This window comes from Euphorbia lathyris, chromosome 1 (assembly GCF_963576675.1).
Source record: "Euphorbia lathyris chromosome 1, ddEupLath1.1, whole genome shotgun sequence".
Lineage (NCBI taxonomy): Eukaryota > Viridiplantae > Streptophyta > Magnoliopsida > Malpighiales > Euphorbiaceae > Euphorbia > Euphorbia lathyris.
In genome coordinates, this window is record NC_088910.1 from 85,229,628 (window position 1) to 85,246,894 (window position 17,267).

At 38.9% G+C, this 17,267-nt stretch overlaps 1 protein-coding gene across 3 annotated transcripts; it reads left to right on the forward strand.

Moving 5' to 3' along the window:
* The first annotated feature begins 13,837 nt into the window (after positions 1-13,837).
* On the forward strand, positions 13,838-16,879 carry LOC136204597 (tubby-like F-box protein 2). 3 transcript variants are annotated; one of them, XM_065995530.1, is made up of 5 exons: positions 13,838-14,141; positions 14,593-14,983; positions 15,082-15,169; positions 15,789-15,918; positions 16,002-16,879. In XM_065995530.1, the coding sequence occupies exons 2-5, from the start codon at positions 14,630-14,632 to the stop codon at positions 16,675-16,677; spliced, it is 1,248 nt and encodes a 415-aa protein (XP_065851602.1). In that variant the 5' UTR covers positions 13,838-14,141; positions 14,593-14,629; the 3' UTR covers positions 16,678-16,879. The 3 variants fall into 3 exon arrangements, with proteins under 3 accessions (XP_065851602.1, XP_065851603.1, XP_065851604.1); XM_065995531.1 differs by having other exon boundaries at positions 14,598-14,983; XM_065995532.1 differs by having other exon boundaries at positions 14,629-14,983.
* Positions 16,880-17,267: the final 388 nt, after the last annotated feature.

Sequence of the window (17,267 nt, forward strand, 5' to 3'; positions counted from 1 at the left end):
GACGCACGTGTAAATTTAGCCTCCAAACAAATCAATCATGTATTTATCATTGTATGCACCACATTGACATGCAATATGTGAGTTTGTTTTTTCCACTCATAGCTGTTTATTCTTGGAGTTTGATAGTGATATGTGATTTGTTTTCTTAATATAAATTTTATAGGGAAAGTTACAAAAATTGAGTTAAATAGGAGACTCATTTACATATTTAACTCATTTACTTAACCTATTACATATTTAGACTATTTTTGTATGACTTTCCAAAAATACCCTTAATATATATATATATATATATATATATATATATATAACACTTATAATTTTTAGCCTTTTTTCTTTTTCTCTCCCGTCTGACTTCGCAGATTTCGCAATATTCGAAGTCTGAGAAGATAATGTTTGGTTCAGTAGATGATTTTAATTTCGCAGATTTCGCAATATGTGAAGCCTGTGAAGATAAAAAGACGTGTTTTTAAGCATTTTTATCTTCGCAGACTCCGCATATTGCGAAATCTGCGAAGTGGTATATAATAAAAAAAACATAACAATAAGGGATTTTAACATTAAAATCATAACATTATCAAAATTTACAACAAGATTGCAACAATAAAATCATTTCAAAGTCAATGTGACCAATTTTGATGGAAATTTCTCCCTGTATCAGAAGAGAATCCAAGAAAAATTTCTCATCTGCATCCCAGTACACCACCTTCTTGAAATGGATGTAATGTATTCAACCATTTTTAGAAAAATTTAATCGTGTTAGGAAGAAAAATGACGATTTGGCTTCGTGAAAAGAGGATTTCGCGAAATCTACGAAGAGAAATGTGTAAGAAAGAGGACGCTTTAACTTCACGAAACCGGATTTCGCAAAGTTTGCGAGGAGAAATGTGACGATTTTACTTCGCGAAAATAGATTACGCGAAGTCTGCGAAGGTAAAAATCATGAACATTTATCTTCGCAGACTTCGCGTAATGTGTTTTCGTGAAGTAAAATCGTCTGTTTCATGCTCTTTTTCCTCGCAGACCTTCACAAAAGCCTATTTCGCAAAGTGATTTTCTGGAAAAAAACGAAGAGAAAATAGTAGATACTTACATTTTTTTCGCCTTTTACCATTAAAATCGTCAATAACCATATGATAAACGCAAAAAAACAATGAAAATAACGTAGAATAACGATTTCTTCGATCCGCATAAGAAGAAAAAAAAACAAAAGACGAGCAGAAACAGAAAGATGAAGAACCATGACTTAATTTTCTAGCAATACAAAGATGAAGAATCAAGAGATGAAGAGAAGAAGAAAAAAAAGACATGGTGGTGAAGACAAATGTGTTGAAACACCTTTCCACATGATTTTGATTTGACAAAATTATTTAAGTTAATCCATGATTAAGGAACAATTAAATTTAAGTGCTTTGATTTAATTGTACTAATATGTTTGTTCAATGTTGAGTATAAATATAAATACAAATGGAAATAAAAAGTAAGACAGGACGAAGTCAGCATGAGGATACAGCACAAGCTGAGTGGAGTGTAACTCAGCGTGATAGATGATCTTCAGAACAGAAGCTTAAAGATCAAACAAATCAACGAAGCTGAGTGGAACGCAACTCAGTATCAAAAGTAGAGAAGTCTTCTTGAGAACTATGTCTTGCAGAACGAAGCTGACCATGGAAGCTGAGTAAAATAGAACTCAGTATTTGCATTAGCAAACAATCGAAGACAACGGCTATCAAAGACAAGCTGGGTGATCTTCAGGACAGCGCGGATGATCCGTTTGCTAAAAGATAAGATCGACAACTATCTGCACCAATAATAGAAACCTTGGAATTACGCAAAAGCCAATTTCGAGATTTATGGGTCAACTGTTCTGTTGCTAAAAGACAAACTGGCACAAGAAGACGAAATCTGTGAGAAGAGGACAAACCTGACGCATGCGGAATTCAGACGACAGGATTGGCCTGCAAGTTTGAAGCTGACCAGAGCCTTGTCTCAAAAAGGAGTCGTTTGGATCAACGGACAAATCCAAGATTCAAATCATTTCTGCTTCAGACCTCAACTATAAAAGGACATAATCATTCTTGGATCATCAGCCGAATACAACAAGAAAAAAAAAGAGTATACATAATACAAAGCACACAAAAATCAAAAGAGATCTTACACCAAATTTCTATTCCTATGTAAAAGCTAGATTGATTTTCTGTAATCATCTAAAGTGTTCTTCATCCGAAAAGAACAATTTGTATCAATTGTAAATTGAGAGTGTTGTGCTGAGTACTTGGCGTTAAGTGCTCAATGGTAGAGAAATCTAGGTGTTCGATTATAGCACCTAGTAGGAGTTGAGTAGACGAATAGAGGACGGTACTCTTGCATATTCAATTGCCTTGTAAACGGTTTGTGCTCTACCTTTAAAGAGCGCAATATTGGATTTAAAAAGCCCGGAGGGATTCTGGGGACTGGACGTAGGCGGAGAGGCCGAACCAGGATAAGTCGTACTGAGTAATCTCTAACTCTCTCAATATATATATATATATATATATATATATATATATATATATATATATATATCTGTATATGTTGTTTATCATATTTACTCAGTATATAAATTGTTTAAACTGACACTGAGTAAATAAGAGTGCTGAGTTGGAAGCTGACCACAAAAGTGTCAATTCTCAACTCATATGTAAAATAGCTCTACTCAGCTTCTGACTAAAGCTGTCTTGCACTACAATCGGGCGTGCTGACCTAAGCTGAGTTAACTAACTCAAGAAACTATATTAAGTCAGCTCAATTAAAAAGAAAAAGTCATATTAGTTCCTAACCCCCCCCCTTGGAACTAATCACACGGGACCAACAAGTGGTATTAGAGCCTAATAGCTCACTACTCAAAGATATAACTATCTTGAGCTGATCCCGATAAATGGCTGAGAACAGCACTCGTTTCCTTCCAGGGAACCAAACAACACAGATACTCCCTGAGGGATTATCGATTAGTCGGCCTCCCCTATTCTTTGGATCTAATTATACGTTCTGGAAGAATAGGATGAAGAACTTCATTCAAGCCACAAACATGAGTGCATGGCTTGCAATAGTTCAAGGCCCATATGTGCCGTATAAAACTGTTGACAATGAGAAAATTGTTAAGAGTGAAATTGAGTGGTCAGAAGATGACCTTAAAAAATTACAAAACAATGTTTTGGCTATCAATATGCTTCACTGTGCGTTAGATGCTGCAGAATACAATAAGATTTCAGGTTGCGAGTCAGCACAGGAGATTTGGAAAAAGCTTGAAGTAACCTACGAAGGTACAAGCAAGGTCAAGGAATCAAAGGTGAACCAACATATGAGATTATACGAGTTGTTCGAGATGAACGACAATGAGGACATCTCAGGAATGAACGCTAGATTCACCAACATCATAAATGAGCTAAAGAGGCTCGGCAAGAACTTCACTGAAGAAGAGCAGGTAAAGAAAATCCTGAGAAGCTTACCCAAGAGCTGGCAAGCTAAGAAAACTGCTGTGGAGGAAGCTCAAGACTTGACCACATATAAATACGACGAGCTGATCGGATCTCTGCTGACCCATGAAATCTCTATGAAAAATTTTGAAGCAAAAGAAAAGTCAGAAGACAAGAAGCAAAAATCACTTGTCATGAAAGCTAACTCAACCGAAGCTGACTCATCGGATGATGAGGAAATGGCCATGTTCACAAGGAAGATGAAGAAGTTGTTTAGAAAAAATGAAAAGAACAGCAAAAGGCCATTCAGAAGAGGCGATAGGTACAAAACTGAGTCCAGTGACAAATACAAAAAGGACAGCTCCAAGTCTGTCACATGCTTTGAGTGTCATCAAACTGGGCACATTAAGTCAAGCTGCCCTAATCTGAAGAAGGAAAAGAAGGGAAGCAAAAAGGCAATGGTGGCCACATGGAGTGACAACGATGAGTCAACATCATCTGAAGTTGATGCCACCGAGTCAGCAAACATATGCTTCATGGCCGATGACGCTGCTGACCACATTCGATCTGAGCAAGCTGACCTCTCTGAAGAATTTGAACAGGAGGAGTACTCAAATGAGGTAACATCCTTACACTTGCTTAGAAATGAAATGATTAACGCCCTGAGTGACTTATATACACTGACTAAAAAGTGTAATAAGAAAATAAAAGCACTCAGCAGGCGGTGTGACGAGATTGAAGAGGTCAAGCTCAGTGCCCTTCGATATCTTCTCTAAGACAACTCAACTCTGCATAGTAACATAGAAATCATGCATAAGGTTGTCTCGGAAGTCCAATCAGATTCAAAGAAACTGAGAAAGGATGTCACAAACCTACAGAACCAAATAAAAGGTTCAACCAAACCCCATGCTGAGTACTCAGGTACTGGTCAGCATAGACAGTTCACTCAGTGTGACTGTTGTGGGAAAAAGGGACACACAATAGATGTGTGTTGGTATAACAAGCGGATTGTCCAATGTGACTTCTACGGAAAGAAAGGACATACCACTAAGATATGTTGGCATGCTCAGCACAATGGTGCTGACCAAAAACAAAGTCACCCTAAAAGGGTAACTCACTATGACTTCTGTGGTAAAACTGGCCACACAATAAAAGTATGCCGTCACAAATTAAAACATGACTTTGCACCTGTCTATGCTAACCCACGAGGACCCAAAAAGAATTGGGTACCTAAAGATGAGTGATTCAAAATGTAGGTGAGCCTGAGATGCGTGGAAAAATCGAAACTATGGTATATTGATAGCGCATGCTCGAGGCACATGACTGGTGATGAAACTCAGTTCATCACACTTGAGCTTAAACGAGGTGGAAACGTAAGCTTTGGAGACAATAAGAAGGGTAAGATAGTAGGATCAGGTACTATCGGAGGTAACCCCACCATTGAGTCAGTCTCCTTAGTTAAGGGTCTCAAATATAACCTATTGAGCATAGCTCAGCTTTGTGATAGCGGTACACAGGTTATATTTGATGCTACTCAGTGTCGAATACTCGAGGGAAAAACAAATAATTTGATTTTAACTGCCCCTCGTGTTGACAACGTATATATGTTGAGTTTAGAAAAACAGTTTTCCAAAAATATATGCTTAGTATCTAAAGAGGATAACTCCTGGCTATGGCATAGGAGACTTGGTCATGTAAGCATGGACCTCCTTGCCAAATTAGCTAGAAAGCAACTAGTTGAGGGATTGCCCAAATTGAAATTTGAAAAAGATCAATTATGTAATGCTTGTCAGCAAGGTAAACAAACGAAAAAGTCTTTTCAAAGTAAAAACATTGTCTCAACCAAGAGACCATTGGAATTACTACATTTGGACCTTTTCGAACCTGTCCAGCCACTCAGCTTGGGCGGTAAGAAATTCTCCTTAGTCATTGTAGACGATTTCTCTCGGTATACTTGGATCATCTTGCTGAGTAGCAAGGATGAAACCTTTGAGATGTTCACAACATTGATTAAAAAGCTTGAAAATGACAAAGACCTAAAAGTAGCTCATATTAGAAGTGACAATGGCGGAGAATTCAAAAACCAACAGTTTGATGAATTCTGTGAAGCCAGTGGTATTGACCATAATTTCTCTGCTCCTAGAACGCCTCAACAAAATGGGGTGGTTGAAAGGAAGAACAGAACAATTGTCGAAATTGTTAGGACAATGCTGAGCGAAAATAGGCTTCCAAAGTATTTCTGGGGTGAAGCTGTCCACACAGCATGCTACATACTCAATAGGGCTTTAGTTAGACCTATTCTTAAGAAAACCCCATACGAACTTTGGAAAGGACGAAAGCCCAACATTGGCTACTTTCGTGCCTTTGGGTGTAAATGTTTTATACTCAATACAAAAGATAACCTTGCAAAATTTGATGCTAAAGCTGACGAAGCGATCTTTTTAGGGTACTCAACTAACAGTAAAGCATATAGGGTGTATAATAAACGAACTCAAGTTGTTGAAGAGTCTGTCCATATAGAGTTCGATGAAACTGACCCTACAGGAAAGACAACTCAGTCCGTCGAAGATGAACCGAGCTCAGCTTCCGCTGACCAAATAGGAGCCACTGAGTCATCAGTACAAGGGCTGACCAAAGGTAAACACGAACCCGAAATTACCCTTGCTGACCAATCTATTCCTGCAGATGTTGTAGACACACCTATTCCAGACAACTCAACATTACCTAAAGAAATAAAAATTCCAAGAGGACATTCGGAGAAGTCCATTCTTGATGCCGCTGACAACAAGCTGATGATAAGAGATCAGCTTAGAAAGTATCTCGGGAATGTTGCATTCGTCTCAGTAAATGAGCCAAAAAACTTCGCCGATGCTGAGCACGATGAATATTGGATCAATGCTATGCAAGAAGAGCTTGATCAATTCACAAGAAATGAGGTATGGGATTTAGTACCAAAACCTAGGAACCAAAAGACCATAGGAACTAAGTGAGTCTTTAGAAATAAACTAGATGAGCAAGGCAACGTAGTCAGAAATAAAGCCCGACTTGTAGCCCAAGGCTATAGTCAGCAAGAGGGCATTGACTATGGTGAGACCTTTGCTCCTGTTGCTAGGTTAGAGGCTATACGTATATTGTGTGCATACGCTAGCTATATGAACTTTAAATTATATCAAATGGATGTTAAAAGTGCCTTTCTTAATGGCTTTAGAAACGAAGAGGTATATGTTAGTCAGCCTCCAGGGTTTGAAGATCCAAAACTTCCAAACCACGTTTATAAACTCAAGAAGGCCTTATATGGCCTGAAGCAAGCTCCAAGAGCTTGGTATGACAGGTTGACCAACTTCCTGCTGACCAGAAATTATGTCAGAGGCAAAGCTGACACAACCTTGTTCATTAAGAAAAAGGGTAAACATACCCTGCTGGCACAAATTTACGTAGACGATATAATCTTTGGTGCTACTGACGAATCCTTGTGCAAAGATTTTAGTAAACAGATGCAAACTGAGTTCGAGATGTCTATGATGGGCGAACTCAACTTCTTCCTTGGACTTCAAATCAAGCAAGGTAAGAACGACATCTTCATTAGTCAGTCCAAGTACGCCAAAGAAATGCTAAAGAAATTCGATATGGAAGATTGTAAACCCATATCAACCCCAATGGGTACTGACACTGTCCTATGCAAAGATGAGAAAGGTAAATCTATAGATAGCAAGCTATATCGAGGTATGATTGGCTCTCTACTTTACCTTACCGCTATTAGACCTGATATTCAGTACTCAGTATGTTATTGTGCAAGATATCAAGCTGACCCAGGGAATCTCACCTTATAGCTGTAAAAAGAATCTTTAGATATTTGCAGAGCTCAGTTAATGCAGGTTTATGGTATCCAACCTCAAATGACTTCACACTCATTGGATACACTGATGCTGACTATGGACGAGACAAGCTAGAGCGTAAAAGTACTTCGGGAGGATGTCACTTCCTTGGAAGCTGTGTAGTATCTTGGTTCAGCAAGAAGCAGTCATCAGTTGCCCTGTCTACAACTGAAGCTGAGTACGTAGCTGCTGGAAGCTGTGTTGCACAAGTCCTATGGATTAAGCAACAGCTTGAGGATTACGGAGTAAAAACAGAAACAATTGAAGTCAAATGCGATAACAAGAGCGCTATTGACCTATCCAAAAATCCAATCCAACACAGCAGGATGAAGCATGTCAGCATAAGGCATCACTTCATCAGAGATCACGTATTAAAGGGGAAGATCAAGCTGACTTATGTACCAATAGATGAACAGCTTGCGAATATCTTCACTAAGCCTCTAGCTCGTGAGCAATTTAACATACTAAGGGAAGCAATCGGTATGTCTAATCCTCTTCAATAATACTATGTGCCTAATTGAATGTTGAGTGATTACCATGCTAAGTGACTAGTGCTAAATTAGTAACTTCTACATGTTGAGCTTAATATGTGTTATATAAAATCACCCTATGCTGAGTAAGACATACATGCTGAGTGATTATCTTAAGCTGAGTTACTAAAGTATTATGAAAACTCTCTACGTAAAACTCTGCACCCAGTATCATAAACGTTCAGTATTCTAGCAAACTGAGTAAAGCTCACGCGCATCATTAAATGCTAGCACGGGAATTAAATAGCCACCTAGGGTGACGTAAGAAATAATTAGAAAACACATGCGCCGAATGTGTCATAAATGCCAGGATCTTTGTCGATTGATCATCTCGAGGTAAAACGGCTAGTTCAACGTATTGGATCAATTCAAATCTCTATAAATAGTGGATGAATTCCCACTTATCTCTCTTTACACTCGAAATCATTGGCAGTCAAATCTCTCGCTCTCTAAATTCCAAAAATTCTCGAAAATTTCTGAGAAAATCATGTCGGACTCTCAGAATATCTCCGGTGGTGATTACGACAGAAATCACTCCGATGAAAATCCTCCATCTCCTGCTCAACAAGAGTACATTGAGACTCCCACCAAGTCTCAAGGACAAGGTCAGCATGACCAAACTCCAAGCAAGAGATCTCAAGCTGACCTCGCAACCTCTTCGAAGAAGGAGAAGAAAAAGAAGGACAAGCAGCCCAAGGAAAAGGTATTCCTTAAAGTCTATAAAAGTGTTAAGAACCATGAGGTACTTCGCTGTCGGTGGTTCTCTTCGAGCTTCGTAACGGCTGAGCAACCGTTCTGTGAGTGGATCTCGAAAAATGGATGGGCTGGACTCTTCTCCCTTCCTGGTAAAACCCACCCTAGGTTGGTAAGGGAATTCTACTCCAACCTCTGTGTTGATGAAGAAGATGCTGACCATCTAGTAACCCATGTCAAAAGCCAAAAAATAACGATTACCCTATCTTATCTAGCAACCTTGCTAAAACTGCCAGCCAAAGGGAAAGAATTCAGGACTACAAAGGAGAAACTTGACCACACCGTGACGTTCTGTAAGCCGAAAGATCACAAAGGGGAAATAGCTAGTACATGTATGGGTCAGAATCAAAAGATGGCTCACTACATCCTGACTAACTTTATCTTCCCAAAAATCAACTCAGCATCATCAGCTTCAAACTTCGAGCAGTGCTTCATCTGGCACATGCTGACCTATCAACCACTCAACATGCCGGTGTTCCTTATCGATTCACTTCAACGAAGTACTGGGAAACTCAGGATGGGGTCCCTCATTACAAGAATCCTTGAAGATCATCAAATAGACATAATTAATGAAACTGAGACTTGGGGAACTGAAATCACAGCGGCTCTGCTGTTTGGGTTAGTATACAACCAACCCCTCAAGTCTAAGAAGGGAAAAGGGGTCATTGAGGAAAATGAGGAAGAAGCTGATGTTGCACATGAGGTGCAAACCAAGAAAGAAAAGAAGAGGAAAGCTATCCAAACTTCTTCTAAAGATGTTAATGCTGTCCCAAAGAAAATCCGGTTTGTATCAAAGGGGAAGAAAGTTGATGCTGAGCAAACTCAGGACACACCTAAGTCAGCAGAGAAACGAAAAAGGCAAGTTGAGCCTGAAGAAGAGAGTGAGGAAACTCCAGAGCAACCATTACAGAAAAAGAAAAAGAAATCCTCGGAGTTAAGTCCTATTGATGCTGCTCCTCTTGATTTCATAATCTCCAATGATTCGCATTTCGCCAGAAGTCAAGAAATTAATTTTGAGAAAATCCCTGCTGACCAAAAAGAAGCAAAACTGAGAAACAACGAAGGTCAGTTCGACACTGAGGAGACAGTAGATGTTGAGCCAACAATGGCTGCTGAGCATGAACAGATAGTTAGCACTGAGCAGGTTAAAGAACAAGCTGAGCCAACAGTAAAGGAATATGCTGACCTATGGGTAAATTCACCCTCTGACTCTCTTGACTCAATTCAAGCTGACCCCTCTCCTCCAAAGGCTAAGAAGTTAAGGCGACTCAAGAAAAAGGCTAATAAATCTCCAGTTATTGACCTTCTGGATGATTCTCCTCTTCGAGATCCTATCACTGATCTCTCTGACATGCAATTCAAATTCTTTTCATCTATCATTGAGCCAGCTCCGGAGCAATTTACACAAAAGCAAGCCTCTGTTACTCATCCTGAGGAACAAGCCAAGACTCCAAACAATCCAATCCCTGCCGAGCAAGAGCTCGAAGTCCAAGCTGCTCAAAGTGAAAAGCATGCAAAGGAAAATCCTGCTCAAACTGAGTTGACTCCTCCTGCACCAACTCAAACCAACATTGAGCAGGTCAATATCTCTGTCGATCCACCTCCTTCCAATTCCACTAGAATTCCGGCAACTGAGCAAATTCCTGAGGCAACATATGCCTATCTTCATGCTACTGAGTCCGGGCGTCGCATTATTGACTCCGCTCAAACTATTCTCCAGGATTTGAACACTTCTCATGCCGATGCTGCTGGGTTTGCAAATGTTGAGTCACCACAAATATCGTCTATCACTCAGCTCCTCAATGAGATCAAGGGTCTCAAAGATCTAGTAAGTGTCATGAGAACAGTCCAAACACAGTAACCCAAGCAAGACTCCATCGTCAAGCTGGTCGAACTGCAGTTAATGATGGTGAATCACATGGATTCCCTTCAAGGCCAAATTAATGCTCTTTCTGCAGTCAACACGGGCAATGCTACCTCTGGTGAGTTGAATCAACAATTTACCAAGTTGAACTCTGAGCTGATCGGCACTCGCGAGCTAATCTCCTCAACTTCTCAATGTTCGGTCGAACAAATTAGCGAAGCTGTCCGTCTACTCAACTTGAGTAAGGAAGAAATGGAAACTGATCAACTCAAGACAAACGAACTGTTGCAATACTCCCGAGCCACCTACAAACATGTGCGTCACACAAATGCTCAACATCAGTTCTATGATTCGGCTTTGCTTAAGATGTACCATCAAGCTTATGCCATGCTAACTGACACTATCACATGGGTAGGAAAATCCCAAGAATATATCTTGAGTATGCTCAGTGCCTCTATTAGAATTCCCGGTTCTACTTTGGACGATGGTGTTCCAGTTTTTGATGGTCTACGAGAAAGCACGAAAAGGCTAAAGGCGTATTCCGTAAGATTAACTCGTGCTGCTCTCAACGACACCTTCGTTCCTCCTCCGCCCGATGCTGGAAAAACGGGGGAGAAAGAACAAGCTGATAGAACTCAGCACACAGGAGAAGCATCTTGTAGTCAGCAGCAAAAGGGAAAAGGCAAAGTCAATTCTGCCCAAGTTAATAGGAAGAAAAAGTCTGGCTAGATTTGATCGTTTTTATTTTTAACTTGTAATTTTCTCTTATCTGGCATATTTTGTCTTGCTGACTATCTATAAACTTATGCATCTCTTATTCAAATTGACTAATCTTATGTGATGCTTACTTACGTAACTTGCTTAATGCTTATTTGTCTTAAATTGAACAAACAAAGAAGGAATCATACTCAGTACACTTTAGCTTTGATACATTTTTTATTCTCCATAACTCTGATACCTAAACTGACCATGTATCAAACTGAGTAAAACATGTACTGAACTCTTCTGAAAGCTGACCTAGGCTCATCTGAATTAGATCTTGGAAGGTCTAGAATTGAACTAAGTCTGTATAAGCATATCTTAATTTTACTCAATTAAATCTTAGAAGGTTTAGAGTTAAGTTAAGTCAATAGATGGAACCCTTACGGGGGAGTAATTTCAGAAGCATAAAAAGAATTTCAATCATGGGGAATCTCATAATGAGTTCTATCAAATTAAATATTTTGCCAACATCAAAATGGGGGAGTTTGTTGAAACACCTTTCCACATGATTTTGATTTGACAAAATTATTTAAGTTAATCCATGATTAAGGAACAATTAAATTTAAGTGCGTTGGTTTAATTGTACTAATATGTTTGTTCAATGTTGAGTATAAATATAAATACAAATGGAAATAAAAAGTAAGACAGGACGAAGTCAGCATGAGGATACAGCACAAGCTGAGTGGAGTGTAACTTAGCGTGATTGATGATCTTCAGAACAGAAGCTTAAAGATCAAACAAATCAACGAAGCTGAGTGGAACGCAACTCAGTATCAAAAGTAGAGAAGTCTTCTTGAGAACTATGTCTTGCAGAACGAAGCTGACCATGGAAGCTGAGTAAAAGAGAACTCAGTATTTGCATTAGCAAACAATCAAAGACAACGGCTATCAAAGACAAGCTGAGTGATCTTAAGGACAGCGTGGATGATCCGTTTGCTAAAAGACAAGATCCGACAACTGTCTGCACCAATAATAGAAACCTTGGAATTATGCAAAAGCCAATTTCGAGATGTATGGGTCAACTGTTCTGTTGCTAAAAGATAAACTGGCACAAGAAGACGAAATCTGTGAGAAGAGGACAAACCTGACGCCTACGGAATTCAGACGACAGGATTGGCCTGCAAGTCTGAAGCTGACCAGAGCCTTGTCTCAAAAAGGAGCCGTTTGGATCAACGAACAAATCCAAGATTCAAATCATTTCTGCTTCAGACCTCAATTATAAAAGGACATAATCATTCTTGGATCATCAGCCGAATACAACAAGAAAAAAAAGAGTATACATAATACAAAGCACACAAAATTCAAAAGAGATCTTACACCAAATTTCTATTCCTGTGTAAAAGCTAGATTGATTTTCTGTAATCATCTAAAATGTTCTTCATCCGAAAAGAACAATTTGTATCAATTGTAAATTGAGAGTGTTGTGCTGAGTACTTGGTGTTAAGTGCTCAGCGGTAGAGAAATCTAGGTGTTCGGTTATAGCACCTAGTAGGAGTTGAGTAGACGAATAGAGGACGGTACTCTTGCATATTCAACTGCTTTGTAAACGGTTTGTGCTCTACCTTTAAAGAGCTCAGTATTGGATTTAAAAAGCCCGGAGGGATTCTGGGGACTGGACGTAGGCGGAGAGGCCGAACCAGGATAAGTCGTACTGAGTAATCTCTAACTCTCTCTCAATATATATATATATATATATATATATATGTGTGTGTGTGTGTGTGCGTGTGTGTGTGTTGCTTGTCATATTTACTCAGCATATAAATTGTTTAAACTGATACTGAGTAAATAAGAGTGCTGAGTTGGAAGCTGACCACAAAAGTGTCAATTCTCAACTCATATGTAAAATAGCTCTAGTCAGCTTCTGACTAAAGCTGTCTTACACTACAATCGGCCGTGCTGACCTAAGCTGAGTTAACTAACTCAAGAAACTATATTAAGTCAGCTCAATTAAAAAGAAAGAGTCATATTAGTTCCTAACCCCTCCCCCCTAGGAACTAATCACACGGGACCAACAAAATGGTACAGATTTAGCAATATAAAGGAAGAGATGAAGATCAAATGTCTGGGAATCTCCTGTGGAAGAGAAACTGTGCGGCAAGGAAGAGAAAGAGGAGAATGAAAGATGAAAGGTTGAAGTATTTTAGGAAAGTCACACAAAAGTAGTCTAAATATATAATAAGTAAATGAATTAAATATGTAAATAGTCCCCATTTAACCAAATTTTATAATTTTCCTATTAACCTAAGTGAAATATGTTATAGATTTTCTTTTTATATCTTTACTTATTTTATATAAGTATGATGAAGCTCAATTAAATAGCTCGTTAAAACTTGATCCGCTAAAAACTTGAGATAATTCAACTGGAGTGAATACGAAATCTATGAAAGCTTGGTAAGGCTAACTTATTTAGCGGTGCTGAATCAACATAGATTAGTAAAAGTTTGAAACTTTGTGTGAGGGTGCCTGCAGCACGAAGCCCAAAGCTAATTAAAAAAGAAAAATAAAATATTAAAAATCGAAAGCCACGTGTACTACATCGATAAAACAGACACTAGTCTCATCCCTCCACCCAATTAATTAGATAATTTCCTTCTTCTTTTAACTATTAATAAATAAAATGTGAGAGAAAAACTTGGGCTGGATCCGTTTTAAGGGAGCGAATTTCGGCTCTCTAATTCTAACTCTGTTCTAACCTGCTCCTGCTGCTGCTGTTCACGGTGTTGCCTTGCCGTTGATGGTGGTGGCAGCCGGTTCTTGTGCCTCTCTGGCGGTGCAATTACCATGTCTGTTTTCCTTTTTACCCTTTCTCCGTCTTTCTCCGATATGATTTCTTTTCATCTTCCTGTTTCCTGCGCTTCCTTTCTTTGATCTCTGCTTTGGCTTTTCACCTTTTCAGCCTCAGGTTGGTTCTATTTTTTAATTCACCATCTTTCTTTTCATTCTCTGATTTTTCTTTTAAGAGACATTTTTAACAAATATATGATCCTTTTTTTGGATCTAATGCCAACATATTTTCTTTTTCTGTTCATTTTATGATCTCTATGTGTTGCATTTGAAATTTGTGTCAATGGGAATTGATAACAATTGTTAAAAAGCTGCGTGTTTGGGAATTCAATTTGGGATTTTTCTTCTTGTCGTGCCCTATCCCAATTCAATGGGTTTTCATGGCTTAGTATGCATATTCAAATAATTTCTGCTTGGCATTGTACTCCAACTACTATAACATAAAATTGTGGAACAACAATCCCAGATTTGATTTTCCATTAATGATGAAAAGGAGATCTTTTTTTTCCATAATAGTTGTTGATTGGGAGTAACGAAATGGAGTTTTTGTCTTGTTTATATGTTGATAGTGAAGAAGGGATTGGTGGTCTTCTTCTGTGACTCAGGATGCCTCTCAAGAGCTTTGTCCGTGAGCTGAAGGAGATGAAAGATGGAATTGGAAACATATCGAGACGAGGGGTTGAAGGAAAGCATTGGCGTGGCAGGACAAGGTCACATATTGCACCAGACGAAACAGTTGCAGAGTCCGAGCCAATTCAACAGGGTCGCTGGGCAAATTTGCCACCTGAGTTGCTCTTGGATATCATTAGGAGGGTAGAAGAGAGTGAGCCATTGTGGCCTTCCCGTGCTGTTGTTGTTTCGTGTGCTTTGGTTTGTAGGTCGTGGAGGGAAGTCACTAAAGAAATTGTCAAAACTCCTGAGCAGTGTGGGAGGCTAACATTTCCCATCTCATTGAAGCAGGTAATTCTCTTTCTTCCTATCTCTCTCTTCTCTATTCTCTGATGTACTTACTTCGCTGATCGGTTTTTATGTTAATGTTGTTTTTTGCTTCAAACCAGCCGGGTCCTCGTGAATCTCCCATACAATGCTTTATTAGAAGAGATACTGCTACATCTACCTATCTGCTGTATCATGGTTTGGTACCTTGTAAGTCAGGCTACTCTTATTTGTTTGTAACAATGTAGCAATTCTATATCTATCAAGAAACAAAGATGAACTGTTAATCTCCGGATAGATGGTCAATTTCACCCCTCAGCTTCGCTCGCAAGATCAATTTGCTAAAAAATGAATTTTAGGTATCAATTAGTCCACAAATTGGATTTTTTTTTTTGGTGAAATTGGCCCAAAAATAACATTTGTAGGCATGTGTCACTTTGGACTGTTCTGGCAAAAAATGCCATATTGAAAGGATTAAATTGGAGCAAATTGACCTGCTATCCAAGTTCAGGGGATTAATTGACCCCTTATCCATTGATCTCCTATATACTTAGCAATATGTTCCTGTGTCTGAATTCTTGTCGTCTATGATCTACTGGAAGCTGGATTCTGATCGTCTATGATCTACTCGGTTTAAAAATGTTTGTAACTCAATGTTGCTTTCTTAGGAAGGGAAATTATACTAGTTCCGTTGATAAACTGCAATAGCGTGTTTTGCATCTGTTATGCCTAGAAATTTGAGCTTCTTATAAAGCTCTGTTAACCAAATATTGGCTTGAAATATTCATGTTACTGATTCTTTTCAAACCTTTCTTTTATGGGTTGACAGCTGAGAGTGAAAATGACAAATTGCTATTAGCTGCCAGAAAGATCAGAAAAGCAACAAGCACAGACTTCACAATATCTTTGGTTGCAGATAATTTTTCTCGAGCAAGCAACACATATGTTGGTAAACTGAGGTAAGTCATGGACATTATGAATTATTTACCTTGCATGATTATTCTGTATCCCAAAAATGATTTATTTCAAAATGTTTTTCCAGATCTAACTTCTTAGGAACCAAGTTCACCATGTTTGATAGCCAACCTACATATGAAGTACCGACTCAACCACCTAGCCGGACACATAGAAGATTCCATTCCAAGCAGGTGTCTCCAAAATTGCCTGCTTTTAATTACACTATAGGCACCATCACATACGAGCTTAATGTTCTGCGCACAAGAGGTCCAAGGAGAATGCATTGCGTCATGCACTCGATTCCTGTCTCTTCTATTGAGGCTGGGGGCACTGCCCCAACACCAACATCATTTCCAGAGACATTTGATGACCGATTATTATCAGTGACATCAGGTTCAAAAGTGAAGGAACCAGTCTCAGAAAGCAATTCTTCTAGCCCCTCAGGTTCACCTCTAATAGTGTATGGCTCAGGAGAGCCCCTAATCCTAAAAAACAAGGCACCTAGATGGCATGAGCAGCTGCAATGTTGGTGCCTAAATTTCAGAGGGCGTGTTACAGTTGCGTCTGTTAAGAATTTTCAACTGGTGGCGGCTGTTGAGCCATCCCATAATGTGCCAGTTGAAGAGCAAGAGAAGGTGATGTTACAGTTCGGAAAAATTGGAAAAGACATATTCACCATGGACTACTGCTACCCATTGTCTGCTTACCAAGCCTTTGCCATCTGCCTGAGCAGCTTTGACACCAAACCAGCCTGTGAATGATGGAATGTGGCCCTGAAACTCTTACTTGTAGTTTGCTTGATTATTTCCTCCAATTTTGCAATCTCATATCATCAGGCATGGCCATTCATTCAAACTTACTTTTTCCTGATCATGAAATTTGACTTGTATTTTATGTCTGTCATCTCACACTAATGTTAAATTGAAACAAGTGTTCTCTCTTTCTATCTATAACATTTCTCCCTGAAGATGTGTTAAATAAAACCCCCTCGTATCATTCTCTGTTTCATTTGATTTATTGAATGAAATTGTTATTCTCGCAGTTTGATTTAGAAATTTTACTGAAAGGATAAAACGCTTTTATCTGAAGGCAATAACAGTGACATTCCCCAGATTCAAGTATTGTGTTGCAAGCAATAACAGCGACATTCCCCAGATTCAAATATTGTGTTTCAAGAATTTGAAGATGATGAAATGTATGTTTACCTTTGAGAAGTATCAATCATTGTGTGGTGGTATAAGAATCAAGTTGCTTGCAAAGAGGATATATCCTTGACAGTCAGTGAGTCTAGGAATATGATAGTCGGAAAACTTATACATTGCAATAAGATAGAAAAGGTTCAAATGAGGTG

Bases quoted from the DNA above. Each gene is read 5' to 3' on its own strand.
- LOC136204597 (XM_065995530.1), top strand. From the start codon at position 14,630: ATGCCTCTCAAGAGCTTTGTCCGTGAGCTGAAGGAGATGAAAGATGGA. The intron at 15,170-15,788 runs GTAAGTCAGGCT...ATGGGTTGACAG, and splicing joins GTATCATGGTTTGGTACCTT to CTGAGAGTGAAAATGACAAA. The intron at 15,919-16,001 runs GTAAGTCATGGA...ATGTTTTTCCAG, and splicing joins ACATATGTTGGTAAACTGAG to ATCTAACTTCTTAGGAACCA.